The following is a 16,254-nucleotide window of genomic DNA, read 5'->3' on the forward strand; positions in this document are numbered from 1 at the left end:
CTCAAATATGAACTCAAATATGAAGTCAACAACATGCTTACACATCTTTTGATATACGGGAACACATCAATGTAAGGATTACATGTATGTGTTTAGTTAACCTTTAACATTACTTACAATGATACATTTGAAAAACAAACTTAGAAAATTTGTTTTCATAAACTAGAGAATAGTATACACGAATGGTTCATGTGGTATGTTCAAATTTCACTTTTAATTTCTGACTTTAAGAAATTACACCACTGGTTCAAACTTTTTTACATCAAAATCTTGATAAATTAGTATGTAATCACATTTATCTTTAGAGCTTCCTAGTTTCAAGTCTTTTCCTAATTGTAAGAATCTTCACACTCTTTTATGACCTTTATACATTTCAATTTATCATTTTTGTGCTTCTTAAACACGATCCATATCTAAGCACCCTATGATTTTTGTTTACTTCATTTGATCAATTTACTTTCATCTCTAAACACACTATGATTATGCATTTATGCTAACTTCATTAATGAGATTCAATGGACCATAAATTAGCATTAAGTATATATTTTGGACCTCTTGTCCTGTTGTTTTACCCATTTACATCAAAACTTGCATATTTTTGTTTGATCACTTTCAAAGGCACTTTCAACACTTCAAACACATTTATTTTATCCTTTAAAACCATATGTATTAAATTAGAATTGCCAATTCATAAGTTTGGCATTTTGAGCTTATGTCCACATGAAACATTATCATTATTATTTTACGAACCCCAACACCAAATTTTGTTACACAAAAATACATTTTGATTTAAATTAAATTTTTTTCTTTTTTTGTCATAACGAAGTTTATATAATTTACTATAAAACGATTACAATAAAGTGGCAGGCAAACGGGCAACAAGCTGCGCCGCAACCCCCTTTTGAATAGCAAAGCCAATCCTGCTAAAAACAAAGCTTTGGGACCTAGAAGCTGAAGAGGTTCCGTGTACGACGCGCTGAACCCTACTCAAAAATTTCATAGCCTCTGGAGCCAGAAAACCAAATTAATTTTACTAGTGAATTTGGTCCACTCACGTCAATTGGGCTGGCCGGTATACACCAGTGGGCAACCCCCACCGATCCGACGTGGCAACTCAGTTAGCAACCCTCACGCAAGGGGTCTACCTGGAACATCGCCATGCCCCTGACAAGAATTATGTATACCCATGGTTTAAGAGTGAGATTGAATGATAAGGGAAAAACTAACGTGACGGATAAGAGAAATGATGTCAAGAGATATATACCTCTTAGCCTTAGCCTTAACCCTTAGGCCAAACGTAGTGGGTGCAAGATTGGGCGACAAAAGAGCGATTTGGGGCTAGAACACCGCCCCCCGGGCGATATTTGGGCGATTTAGGGCGGGGGCGGGGTTAGTTTGTCGCCAGCGAGAATGAAAGATAATAATATAATAATAATAATAATGTTACCGTTGGGGGGTAACGGCTAAATATAAAAAAAAATTAATTTAAAAACTTAATATAAATATCAAACCAATTAAACCATTTTCACCCTATCATACATAAACTCAAACATAAAAATACCAATCATTTTTATTATTTTCATACTTCTTCAAACTCAATGAGTTCCCCAGATTCCACGAACTCTGCCAAGATTTGGGATCAATTAATAAACGAGAGTCGAAGAATTCATTAGATTCACCGACAAGTGGCGGAAGAGCATTTAGAGGTCACGAACGCGGTTCGGACCGTCGCCAATAACATGGTGTTCGGCTCTGCTCCATCTACGGCACCACGTAGACGATTATATATCCTTCGGGATCGTACGCAAGCGAACGCTCGTTTGATGAAGGACTACTTCGACGACACACCTATATTTAACGACGCTATGTTTCGACGTCGTTTTCGGATGTCCAAGCGTTTATTTTTGCGCATCGTTGGAGATATGGAGCGGGAGTATGAGTATTTTCAACAGAAACCCAACGCAAGAGGATATTTAGGATTCTCCGCCATCCAAAAGTGTACTTCGGCTCTACGCATCCTCGCATACGGCAACACGACCGATATCAATGACGGGTATTTAAAGATGGCTGAGAAAACAACGAGAGACGCGTTGTTAAGCATCGCCTGTTAACACACTAGTGACACTGACATTTAGATAGATTTCTACATTTTGTTATTATTTGTACAAATTTGTTGTAATGGTTGTGTGTGTGCGTGTGTGTACCGTTTATTTACATTGCTTCGTTATAATTGGTGTAATTCTTGATAAAGAAATTCAATAATTTTTTTTAATAAAACAACAAAATAAAAAATAATAATCAATTAAATTAAATTAAAACTAATACACATTAAACATAAAAAGGCAAAAAAACACGTTTTTTTAAAAAACACATATGCCACATATAGAGCTATAAGCTGTGGTTAAACAAAAGACAAAAAAACACATCTTTTTAGAAAACACCTATACGTCGTGGATAGAGCTATAAGCGGCGTCTGGTGCGGTTTTCTAACCACACCGCTAAAGCCCAACTAAAAATCCAAATTCTTGATTTTGCCCTTTGATGATATTTGTTGCTTCTATGATCATTTGTTATGATGCTAAGCTACTGAACACTTAAGAAACCCCATGTTTCAAGAAGTTCAGAGTGGTGCTCCTAGAGTATCAGGATTTTGATCATCGTGTGTGATAAGACGTGTATAGATTATCTATAGGTTTCTAAAAGTGGTAGAGAAAAGGCCTAAATTCCCCTAATAGATCGGTTTTGTCATTCAAAAGAGGAAGTCGTTGTAGCTTGTTGCCCGCTTACCTATCTCTTCATTGTAATTAGATCATTTTATTTGTTTTTAATTAATGCAAAAATACTAAGCTGGGAAAAAGAAAAAGAATTATGTGCCCTCCTTTTTTAACAGATTTGTTTTTAGACCGAAGTCGTTTAGAGACTCCAAAACCGTAATTTACACTTACAACTATAATAAAAGGACACGATGAAAATGTTACTTTGATGTATTTACTTAATTTTATATTACCTAAGTAACTACTAGATAAATAAAAATAGTACTCTTGTGAAAAAGAGAGAATGAAAGTATTTAAAATAAAATGATACACAGATATAAACAATCAACACAATTTATTTTTATATGTTTAAACATTGACGAAGCTTAGTGAGGCCTGAGGTGGCCCGGGCCCCCTGTTTTTTTATGCAGTAGTGTAAATTTACCCGTTTTTGTCCGAAAATTTGTATACGTAATGTAAATTTAGCCTTTTTCGACTGAAAATTTGAACCCGCCCCCCGCGTTTATGATTTGTTGAAATACATTTTGAGTCTTCCCCCTCCCGACAAGCTCGTCCAAGCTTCGCCACTGTGTTTAATGTGTAAGTTATTTTTTCTTTCTTTTCTCTTTTTCGTTGATTTTGTGTAGCTCAAATTTTAATATCAAATATGTGAAAAAAAATGAAGAGACTTGGTACTAGAGGTGCACAAATCAGGTTTTTTAAATACCCGGATTCGGGTATGAAACCGGGTTCGGGTATGACCGGGTATTGGAAAATCGGGTAATGGTAAAAATCGGGTCGGGTCCGGGTATTGCCTCTAAAAACCATACCCTATGCATCGGGTTCGGGTCGGTTATAGAACCGGGTATTTTAAAACCGGGTATTTGAATACCCTATTTTCGAATATTAAAATACCCCTATTTGCGGGTTTTTTTGAGGCTTTTTTCCGGGTTTTTTTCGGGTATAGATTGGATTTTTTTAAAATGTTGCACTTTTTAGGGGTATTTTTAAGGTATTTTTCGGGTATACATCGGGTATTTGAAATACCCGGTTTCGGGTATTGGAAAAACCATGTTCCGGGTATGGAACGGGTTCGGGTATTCGAGTATTACCGGGTACAAATCGGGTTCGGGTTTGGGTTTTAGTACCGAAACACATACCCTATCCGTACGGCCGTACCATACGGGTAGAGTCGGTTACGGGTTCGGTTATTAAAAACCCGGGTATTAAAAAATCCGGTTCTGAGTTTTAATTTCGGGTCCGGTTCCGGGTTCGGTTTTTTTTTTCACCTCTACTTGGTACTAGTCTGCTAGATACTGATAGGCTTCAGGCCCATACTATCTTGACAAGGGACATAATATCAAAAAGTCATATCACCATGACACCATATGCATATGTGATATGATATGCCTATGAAAAATCTCATATTCAAGTCTTTTCTTTCTTATTTACTAATATAATTAAAAAACATAATAATTTTATCAACAAATATGAGATTTTTCACAATTCGGTACTTAGCTTCTCATTCTATTAATTTTTATCTACAAATATGTGTTGTTATAATTTCATATGCCTATTAAAATTTATAACACATAATGTATTTCACAATTTGGTACTTAGCTTCTCATTCTATTAACAGTCATATACATCTCTTTTGAAGTTAGGAGCTGTTTGGAACCATCATAGGAGCCGTTACGAGGGTTGACCGATTAGAGGCTCCACTCAGCATGTTTGTAAATATGACAGGGTAAGAGGCTCCATGACTGGTTTAGATATTTCCTTTTAGTGAACCAAACACATCTTGGTGCTGACAGTTCAGAAGTAGCATCTTAACGGAATCATTAAGAGGCTACCAAAAAGCCCCTTAGTTACAAGTGTACAATCCCCCCCCCCCCCCCCCGGAACTATCATGTTATTGCTATATCATATCAGTAATGTTGAACGGTTGAACCTAATTAGCACGAGCTGAACTAGAAAGGTTCCGTTGACCATTATTCGACTAAATTTTCTATTAATAGTCGTATTAGTGCCGGCTTTTTTAGCTTGACTCGTTAAACTATTACAAGAATATAACTTAAACCGATATAATTTATTAAATACTCAAAACAAAAACAAATATTATAAGGTTCTATACATGTCTACTGATGTCATCAAACAACATTTGGTACAAATAAGATACTGTCAAACTAACAATAGAACAAGAAATGATTGAACCTGAATAAGTCAAAGTCAAAGTCAAAGTCAAATGTCAAAGAAGAGAAAGAGCTCAAACTATGCAGAAATACAATAACCGATAGTCGAGAGATACAACAATCAATATATGTCGAATATGATCGTGTACAAATGTAAATATACATAATACGTATATACTAACATACGACATATAACTTACTTAAAGAACAAACCGCGTCTCTTTTTCTTCTTCTCTAGCTTTTTATCAACCGCTCGCTTAACAAATAATCTCAACGTTAAGACAATCGTATCTCTTGAGCAACGAACATCGGTTGCAATATAATCTGCACATAAATACTGCTCAACGTTATCAGAACCGAGTATCGCAAACTCTAACGATGCTTCTGGTGGTAAACTAATAACCGTTTTCGACGTATACTTATTATCAACTACAACAACATTATTGAAACCATTGTTTCCATTGATCTTAATGTTATAACTACTTTTTTTAATCTCTAATACCGCCGGCTCCCACGTGTCATCCGACGCTTTCCAAACAAACAACTTAAAACTCGCGTGACCTAAAGTTAACGTGTTCTCGATTTCACGAAGCATATCACGATGACACGTGATCTCTTGGTGGTCATTTGCGAAACACGTTACGACTTCACCCTTTCGTTCTCGGTCATCGAGTGGCTGAACTTCAACACAAAGATAAGTATCCAGGTCATCGGCTGTAACCGTATACAAGGGCTGCTTTGCACCTTCAATGTACACGAACGACCTGTCTTGAAAATGACGGACCCACTCAAACCCGCAATGCGTCGTCCCGTTTCTTGAGTACCCGCTCGCTTGTATTTCGTTACCAGGAAACGGCTCGCCTAGTATCTGCAAACCCTCGATTGTAGGAAGCGGTTTATTATTATTATTATTAATATCCAACTCATCATCTTCTGATAAATCATCAGTTTCTTGGTGTGGCAAAGATTGTTCTTGTTCGTTTTCGTTTTCGTGTTCGTCTTCAAGAATTGATGGTAAATTACGAACTGTTTCCGGTGATTCGTAAAAGCTTTGCGGAGTCCACTTAGATAGATCCTTTGTATGAGAATGCATAGAATGCATAATCTTAGGCTGATATTGATTATCCCTTAGCTTTCTTTCGGTTATCGCGAGTCTTTCTTTATTATGTTTAAACAATATCCTAACATTACTAACAACCGAAACCGCATCAAGCGTTGCAGGACGAAGCGAGTGATCCGCAAGAAACCGCACCAAAGACGACACGAACAAAGACCTTTCCTCTTGAGCGAGTTCTAGCGCGTACCCGAGCCTAACATTCTCTTCGATTACCTCTTGTCGATACGCTACAGATTTCTTCCTAGCTTCCACAAGCTCTTGTTGCTCTTGATCAAACGCCTTACGCATTAACGCGATCCGTGTTTCGAGAACTCGCTTCTCGGATTGAATTTGAGCTTCCTTGACTGCATATTCAGCTAGGTGTGTTCTTAACTGCTTAATTTCTTGTTCTTGTTGTTCAATTTGTTGAGTAACATGTTCTTGTTCATTTATGGTTAATGCAGATAAGGTGTTTGATGAAATGCCTCTGAGAAGAAACTGATCTTGACCCATCATTTTTGTTGGTTAACTTAGCATAATTAACATAAAAGCTTTCAACTTTATGATGATTACATGATATAAGTAAATATTGAAAGCAGAATTTGCAGATATATACCTTTAATAGAAGTCTTGGAGGAAAAGAAATATGAAGATGTGTTGAATGCTTGATTATTCTTGCAGGTCTTTGTATTCAAAGATATTGTGCTGTGATGATGTTTGAACACAATATAATATGTAGGCTACTCGGGTCGGGTTTTGGGTTAATTCCTAAAAATTTCATTTAACATATTAAAAGTTATATGTTTTGAATGAGAAATCTGCATTTTGTCTCCCTGGTTTATATCTACTTTCGATGGGTTTGCCCCTGAAAAAGATTTTGCGAAGTTTGGGCCCCTATGTTTCTCCGGCGGGTTCCTCTGACTCCTACCGTCAGTTGACCCGTCGTTGAACCGTTAAAAAAAAGGGAAATTACTATGTTACCCCTGATTCCTTTATAACTAAGCGATCTACCATCTTTCTCTTTATGTTACCATCTCCGGTGATTCCCTCTACCCTGTAATATTTCATTATCCGGCGACCGATTGACGGATGTCTCAATCCAAGTCAAGTCAATTCTCCTCGGGTTCACCTTCCACGCCTTGCCGTGCAGATGAGCTTTGTGTGAGATGTTCATGTGGTGCCACGACATGTTACCGGATATCCAGGACCAATGCAAACCGGGGGCGTCGATTCTTGTGCCGTGTAAGTTTTAATTACTCACGAATTAGGGTTCTAGTCTGTTAATCGATGATGATTTGGTCTGTCGTGTTGCTTAGGTCACACTACAAATAAAAAGCCATTTAATGGCATACAAAAAGTGTCACAAGAAATCAAAGAAGTGCCACTAAAGAACCTTGTTGGAATGAGTGACACACAAAAAAAGTGCCCCTAGAAGCGCTACCACTAAAGCCTTTTAGTGGCACTTTTCTCGTCTGCCACACAAACTTTTCGGCTTTTAGTGGCACTTTTTTTCGTATGCCATTAAAAATATTTTGGACTTTTAATGGCATTTTTCCCATATGCCATTAAAACATTTTGGACTTTAAGTAGCGTTTTTATCCGTATGCCATTAATTTTTTTTTGGACTTTTAGTGGCATTTTTTCCGTATGCCATTAATAACATTTTGGACTTTCAGTGACATTTTTTTTCACATGCCATTAATAACATTTTGGACTTTCAGTGACATTTTTTTCCGTGTGCCATAAAAACATTTTGGACTTTCAGTGGCATTTTTTTTCCGTACGCCATTAATAACATTTTGGACTTTCAGTGGCATTTTTATCCGTCTACCAACATAAAATAAAAATAAAACCATCAAATATAGAAATTATAATATTTTTACCACAACTAAAAGTTCAATCGCATTCTAAATACACACCAATCGCATACCATATGCATACCATATGTCTAAACTCTCCAGTCAAGTTAAATATCAATCATATAAAAAGGAAAATAACAAATATTTGAAGAAACTAAAAACTTCACCACACTGGTTAACCTCTTTTACCATCTTCAATCTTCATGCAAAATGCCTAATAAAAAAAAAACTTTTCAGTATATAAATAATATGGACACTAACTTGTGTAGCATACTTAATTATTAATCTAAAATTGATAATAACCTATTAAAATCAACCATCTCAACGCTTGCGAGCTTGTGAAAAAGCTAAACTAGCCCGAGCCTTAAAATAAGCTCGTTCTATAAACGAGCCCAAGTTTCATTGTCGAGCTCGAGCAGGCTAGCGAGGTAAATATTTTTTATTATATATATATGTGTGTGTGTGTGTGTGTTCGTTAACCGGTTTCGTTTAAATGGTTCCTATGTGAAAATCCCTAACCGGTTCCTAATCATTAGTTACAATTGAAAAGTAACCGGTTTATCCAACACCGGTTATTAACAGGTTTTGGTTCAGTTAACCGGTTAGGATTTGCACCTCGAGTTACAAACCTCATTTCTTCAGTAACTTCATGGCATCGCCAACTAAATGTAACGAACCCATTACAAGAACCTGAATATAAGTCAACCCATTCAAGGGTGGATTCGGGTTATGTTTCATCATTAAAAGATTAAATAAAATATTATAAAAAAGAAAAGAAACGGTTATAATTGATACCTGCATACGAAGAGACCTATTTTGTTTAGCAGCATCTCTAAACCACTTGATAGCCAATGGAAGTGATGAAAACACCAGGCTGTTATCACAACTTTTAACAATTGTTTCACTATAATCTTTTCCCTCAACTGAAACCAACTCATTATTATTGTTATTCCCTGTAATATAATAGTTAAATTACCGTTTTACCCAGTCACCAATGTATTAAACTGTAATATGTAGGCGACTTTCAACGTGTTCAAGTCATTTGTCACTTCTCCTTTTAGCTAACTTTTCTTTTTATATATAGTTTACCCTATTGGCCCGTTAGAGATACAAGAATATAGCATAATCCGAATCGAGCCATTCATAAGTAAACATGCAACAAAATAGACTAATTAATAAAGGTGAAGTGAATTACATCTAACTGTGCAGCCTTCTCCTTTAGCACTTCCATGCTTCATTTGGTTGGGGAACAGTAAATGCAGGAACACCTTTCTGCATAAAATAAACACAAATTAAACATTAATTAGTACAAACAAAAATTAATGAAATTCATGAACCACCTTAAAAGAAAACCAACTGTAAATGCAAAAACGATAACCTAACAGCTCAATCATAAAGAAATCTCTATAAACGATGACCTAACAGCTTAATCATAACGAAATCTCAATAAACGATGACCTAACAGCTCAATCATAAAGAAATCTCTATAAACGATGACCTAACAGCTCAATCATAAACAAATCTATCTCTATAAACGAAATCTCTAACAGCTCAATCATAACGAAATCTCTATAAATGATAAACTAACAGCTCAATCATACGCAAATCTCTGTTACAGGTAAACCTAATCACAATTAACCTAACTGTCTTCAATTATGAACAAATAACCTAACAGCTCAGTCGTACATTACTATTACACTTAAATCGAACAGTTCAGAAACAAATGAATAGCAACAAATCGAGAAAATCATAAACGAAATCGAACATTCAGATGAGATAAGTGAATCTGAATAGCAGTTTTTAGAAATCAGAGACGAAACTGAACATTATGATGAGATAATTGAATCTGATAGAAGGAGTGAAGAGGTATGTACCCGCCTCAACACCAAGCGAGGCGGGTCAACCCACAAGATATGGACAAGAGTTTTGAAATCAAGACATTGCGAAGGCACAAAGCCAAAACCTATGCGCATGGCGCATACCACATATGCCCAGGCACAAAACATGCTCAGGCATCATATGCCCAGGCACCACAGATGCTCAGGCATCACATATGCTCACGCATCACATATGCTCACGCATATCACATATGCGCGTGGCGCATCCGTGCGTGGCGCATATCACATGCTCGTGCATATCACATCTGCGCATGAAACATCTGCGCGTGAGAATAAAGAGAAGACCTCGCGCATCCTCAGGATAGGCGCGCATCGCATATGCACATAATCAACTTCATCCTTATCCAAATCAGGATTAGGGCAACTTTGATTGTGCACGTCAGACAACCTTCCAGAAGGTATCTTTTTAAGGAATAAGAATATGCTGATGTTGACAGCTGCCAAATGAAAGGTGGACAGCTCAGCATGACACATGTGCTACCACGTGATTACAACCAATGAGAAAGCACCAGGTGTCCCAGAGGACACGTGGCGCAGAGCAATTGGAGGAGGCCAACAAGGCTGAGCCCAATCAGGGGAAACCCTAGCACTATAAATACAACATCAACTCCACAAGGAAAAGATCATCCAACAACTGACAGTTACAGCCAGTAACATACTCATTCATTCACATTCAATCATATTCAATCACATTCACTCACAGACAGTTACAGTCAGTAACACTCTCAATCACAGAAAACTACAGAGTATTCAGCTATTAAGCAATACTCTCCAGATTTTCTAACTCTCATAACATTATCTTCTCCTACAGATACTTATTCTCACACCGGAGGGTTACCCCAAAGAGGACCCCTCTGTCCCTTTCTGAGGGGTAAGTTGACGGTGCTGTTCATTTTGTAGGTGGAAGAACCCAGATCCAAGAAAACCATCGGTGAAAGAGTATAATCACACCCGAGGAAAGTAGATCGTCTACTAGTGAGTCGATCCACGTCTCTTCATTTGGCTTGAAGAGGTATGTACCCGCCTCAACACCAAGCGAGGCGGGTCAACCCACAAGATATGGACAAGAGTCTTGAAATCAAGACATTGCGAAGGCACAAAGCCAAAACCTATGCGCATGGCGCATACAACATATGCCCAGGCACAAAACATGCTCAAGCATCATATGCCCAGGCACCACAGATGCTCAGGCATCACATATGCTCACGCATCACATATGCTCACGCATATCACATATGCGCGTGGCGCATTCGCGCGTGGCGCATATCACATGCTCGTGCATATCACATCTGCGCATGAAACATCTGCGCGTGAGAATAAAGAGAAGACCTCGCGCATCCTCAGGATAGGCGCGCATCGCATATGCACATAATCAACTTCATCCTTATCCAGATCAGGATTAGGGCAACTTTGATTGTGCACGTCAGACAACCTTCCAGAAGGTATCTTTTTAAGGAATAAGAATATGCTGATGTTGACAGCTGCCAAATGAAAGGTGGACAGCTCAGCATGACACATGTGCTACCACGTGATTACAACCAATGAGAAAGCACCAGGTGTCCCAGAGGACACGTGGAGCAGTGCAATTGGAGGAGGCCAACAAGGCTGAGCCCAATCAGGGGAAACCCTAGCACTATAAATACAGCATCAACTCCACAAGGAAAAGATCATCCAACAACTGACAGTTACAGCCATTAACATACTCATTCATTCACATTCAATCATATTCAATCACATTCACTCACAGACAGTTACAGTCAGTAACACTCTCAATCACAGAAAACTACAGAGTATTCAGCTATTAAGCAATACTCTCTAGATTTTCTTACTCTCATAACATTATCTTCTCCTACAGATACTTATTCTCACACCGGAGGGTTACCCCAAAGAGGACCCCTCTGTCCCTTTCTGAGGGGTAAGTTGACGGTGCTGTTCATTTTGTAGGTGGAAGAACCCAGATCCAAGAAAACCATCGGTGAAAGAGTATAATCACACCCGAGGAAAGTAGATCGTCTACCAGTGAGTCGATCCACGTCTCTTCAAGGAGGTTTAGAAATGAAGAGTACAGTTTGTTGATGGAGCTTAAACAAACAAATCACTTTTTAAAGGTTTAGAAATGATAACTAGACATTTATTTCTTCTTTACCTGAAGGAATTAGTTTCAAATCGCATATAATTTTTTATTTTTTTAATATACCAAAACTAACAACTCATTTAATGGCTCAGCTTTGGTATTTTTGTAACCTTTTGTAATGGAAACAAAAGTAATTTTTATTTTATTTTTTAGATAAAAATGATTGATGTTCACGTTTAATGTAACTGGTGTCGCTTGGTTATGTTCTTTCATCTATTCTAACGAATGAACACGTTCAGTTTCTTTATGAACGAACATGGACTATAAAACTATGTGCCACAAAAATGTGTGCTAAGCAAAGATGGCATACACAAAGTGCCATTAAAAACCTAAATTAGTGACACAAAAACTAAATGCCATTGAAAACGCGTGACACTAGATTTTAGTGGCATACGCAAAGTGACACTAAAATCATAAATTAGTGGCACTAATACCAAGTGCCACTAAAAATGTAATGTAAGCAAACAAAGTACCATTAAATACTTAAATTAGTGACACAAAAGCTAAATGTCATTAAAAACGTGTGCCACTAAATGGTTTTTTATTTGTAGTGTCAATTTTAGGGGTAATTGTTCTAATCTGTGAATTGAATTAGGGTTGTTTGTTTGTTGATATATTTAGTCCGTCACAGAAGGGGAGTTGGGGATGGCTAAAATGGGCTGATGATCCCACATGCCCTAGTTGTGAAAAGGTAATTCAAGCAATGGTGAAGATGATAAACAAGAAAGATGATTTTGCAAGAATGAAAACCAAAGAAGTAACAAGCTTGAAGATGTTGCTAGGAATTAGTTGGTTTTTGTTCTTCGTTTATGTGTGTTTTTATTGATTAGCTGTTAACACTGTCTTTGTAGTATGGGATAATGTAATATTTGTTGTTGTTATTTTAGTTTATGTTAAATTTTAAAACTTCTTGTTTCATCTATTTACTTTAAATTTGTGTTCCACATTATCAGTCATGTTGCAGCCTTGATGAAACTGAGAATGTTGAGTTAGGGAAGGATGATGAGAATGTTGAGTTAGAGAAGGATGATGAGAATGTTCAGTTTGACCAAGACAAAAGTCAAATGAAAGACAAGGAATATCAATTGGGTGAAGATGAGTTGATGGCTTATTTAGTGCAAGAAGATGACTTATTTAGAACAAGTGAAGAACATGAAATGGATCCTGGTGATGATTATGACCCTGAGGTTGTGAAAGCAGTTTTCAAGTACACCAGTGAGCCGGAAGAAGATTACTATCATGATCCATATGAAGACAATCCAGTGTGGGACTCTGACTGGTCAAATGATGATTGTCATTGGAAGTAACATTGTAGTTGGTTTCTAGTATTATTTGCATTTGAATTGTAATTTAATTTGACATGATTTAATCTATTGTAATGTTTGCATTATTTGCCTACATGCTACTAGTTTTAAAAGCATTAAACAAAATACTGTCAAAATAGCATACAAACCATCATGTCCCAAATCAAACATAGCATACAAACCATCATGTCCCAAATCAAACACACATGCTACAAGTCTTAGATTGTTTCAAACACAAACCATGACATGGTACCAGCAAGTTCAAACAAAAGTCTTAAATAGTCTCAAACACACACCATTAATCTAACTTAAAACACACCTTGTTGACATCATTATGGTTGAATTGGTGCCCTGCAAGTTCTGATGTTGTGTCCGTAACCTCCACATCTTACACAACTTTTTTCATGCCCCAACATGGTAAGTCTTCCTCCTGCAGAAAACACTTCATAAACCTCTTCAATCTTCCTCTTCCTCTTCTTGTTAGCTGCCAATTTCTTCTTCTCACCTAGTGCCTTCTTCCTACTCTTCATCGGTCTGCCAATCTGAGTATGTTATTTAGGTGAAGTTATTATTGTTGGGCATTTTGAGGGTGCCCACATATCAGGGCTTGGTATGGGCCTGATTTGGTGATTATACACCATCTTCCAAGTGTCTAACCAGTAAGCTTCATCAACCCACTTCTCCAATGGACAGACATGCACGTTGTTTTCTATCATGTTATATAGGGCTGCCACAGCATGTTTGCATGGCATACCTGTCAGGTCCCATCTCCTGTATATGCAAGTTCTATCCTCCACATTCACCACACATTGGCTTATCAGACTTTTAACCTATGAACATATTTGCATATTAACAAAAGATTGATTGTAATATCATAGTCATGCAAATATTCATACATGGTAAGTCACTTCATCAATCATCATAACCGTCAATTTGCTTGCTTAAGTTTGGATTTCATCCCATGCTTTTGTTGCTTGCGGTGTTAATGGGCCCCTTGCAGTGGCTTGCATCTTCTTCACAGTCACAATCCTCATGGTCCAATACTCTCTAATATACTTCAAGCATGTAATGATCGGCTTGTCTCTTGCTCCAACAAATTGCTTGTTGAAAGATTCACAAAGATTGTTCAGCAACATATCACTTTTTGCCCTTCCTGAAAAATATGATCTTGACCATCTTGCTGCCGGGATCTCACTAAGCCAGAGAAACATATCAAGATTTGTTTTCTTAATCTCCTCCATTGCCATGTTGAAGTAGGGGACAGAAGTGGCCGATGCTGCCCTATAAAACAAGCCTTTATACAAATCTCCCCTCCAGGTTTGCCTCAAGTTCTCATGGATGTGTCTACAACAAAACCGATGCTCTGCCCTAGGGAAAACACTCTCAACTGCTTGAATAAGTCCCTACAACAGTCAAATCACCATAATTAGTGTGCATGAGTTAGCCTATTACAAATATATCCTACGTGTACATACCTTTTGTCGGTCACTTATGAAAGTAAAATTGGCATCATGAGGCAAGTCAAGATCATCTCCAAGGATATCTAAGAACCATTTCCATGAGTCTGTGCATTCGGCTTCCACTATTGCAAAGGCAACAAGATACAAGCAATTGTTACCATCCGTCCCGACAGCAGTCAAAATATGTCCGGGGTATTTCCCTTTCATAAAACAACCATCCAACCCAAGAAGTTCTCTACCAAGAAATTTAAATCCTTTAACCAAAGCAGCATAACACACATATATCCTTCTAAATTGCCTTGTTTTAAGGTTAGGGTTAGCACATGGTTCAACATCTAATTTAATGGTACTACCTGGGTTTGCTTTAAGAAGCTCATCAATATAGGATCTGAGGTGGGTGTATTGTTTGGTGTGGTCACCATCCTTCCTTTGCAAGGCTATTGTCTTTGCTCTTCTTATCTTGGATTCAGAAAGTTGTACTTGATGCATCTGCTGGAATTTGGCCTTCAATTCCTTGGCAGATAAGTTGGGGGTGGTTTGTAGCTCAACCTCAATCTCTTTGGCAATAGTAGACATTGTGTACAAACCAATTGTTCTACTTCTGAGACAGTCGTGTTTTCTAGGAATGGCCTTCACACACCAATTATCCTCAATAGATTGTCTTGAGATGTGCATCGTTCAAGGGCAAGTGGGTTTCATTTCTCTTTTTTTTACCTTCAACTTTTCCTGACTTGACACATTTGACCCCTCACCAGCAACCAAATTAGGATTGGTCCCAAACAAATCACCCTAAACCTTAAAGGATCATTCTTCTTGATATACAAATCTCTTCTGGCATGAATAGCATAACTCTTAACCATTTCATTCAATGTTTCCTTTAATGGTATTAACTGACCAATATAAAATGGACACTCATCATCATTATTCCTTTCCTTCCCCTTGAACTTTCTTAGCATACTATTCAAGACACTCAAGCGCTCATCATCGGAGCTCTCATAGGTATCCATGCAAGGATTTAAACCATCATCATCACTAATATGATCACCTGCTGCTTCTACCACATCAAAATCTACAATAGCTTTATACAACCTCTTGTCAACTTCTACATCTTCCAAGGGTGTTTGAAAGGCAGCCGTATACTCAGGATCACTTTCATCTGATCGATCACTATCATAACTGTCATCATCTTCCTCACTAGAACTATTTTCAGCACTCTCTTCATCAACACTTTCACCACCCACTTCATGGACACTTTCACCACCCACTTCATGGACACTCTCAGCACACACTTCATGGACATTTTCAAAACCAGTTACAAATCCAGAATTATATACCACAGTTTCAGCACCACTAGTCCTGCCATGCTCTACAAAAATCTCAACAATGTGACTACCTGTACCATCACTACCTCTAATCATATCACAAACATCTTGAAAATGATAATCTTCAACCAATGGCTTTAAACCCAAATCCAAACTAATACGCGGATGTTTGTAATGAAAACAACAAGCTGTACCACAACCATATTGTAACTTACAAAGTATTCCAAACAACAAAC

At 37.6% G+C, this 16,254-nt stretch overlaps 2 protein-coding genes across 2 annotated transcripts; both read right to left on the bottom strand.

Annotated features, from left to right (window-relative positions):
* Nucleotides 1-5,065: 5,065 nt before the first annotated feature.
* LOC143550763 (uncharacterized) lies at nt 5,066-6,722 on the bottom strand. Its single transcript, XM_077041357.1, has one exon. It carries the CDS (start codon nt 6,555-6,557, stop codon nt 5,142-5,144), a length of 1,416 nt encoding a protein of 471 aa, XP_076897472.1. The 5' UTR covers nt 6,558-6,722; the 3' UTR covers nt 5,066-5,141.
* Nucleotides 6,723-14,177: 7,455 nt separating this feature from the next.
* LOC143550778 (protein FAR1-RELATED SEQUENCE 6-like) lies at nt 14,178-15,371 on the bottom strand. The gene is made up of 2 exons (XM_077041369.1): nt 14,712-15,371; nt 14,178-14,639 (listed from the first exon to the last, which is right to left on the bottom strand). The coding sequence occupies exons 1-2, from the start codon at nt 15,369-15,371 to the stop codon at nt 14,178-14,180; spliced, it is 1,122 nt and encodes a 373-aa protein (XP_076897484.1).
* Between the last annotated feature and the right edge of the window lie 883 nt (nt 15,372-16,254).

Source organism: Bidens hawaiensis, unplaced genomic scaffold (assembly GCF_021521415.1).
Source record: "Bidens hawaiensis isolate Kalapana, Puna unplaced genomic scaffold, B.hawaiensis_p1.1 tig00016188_1, whole genome shotgun sequence".
Taxonomy (NCBI): domain Eukaryota; kingdom Viridiplantae; phylum Streptophyta; class Magnoliopsida; order Asterales; family Asteraceae; genus Bidens; species Bidens hawaiensis.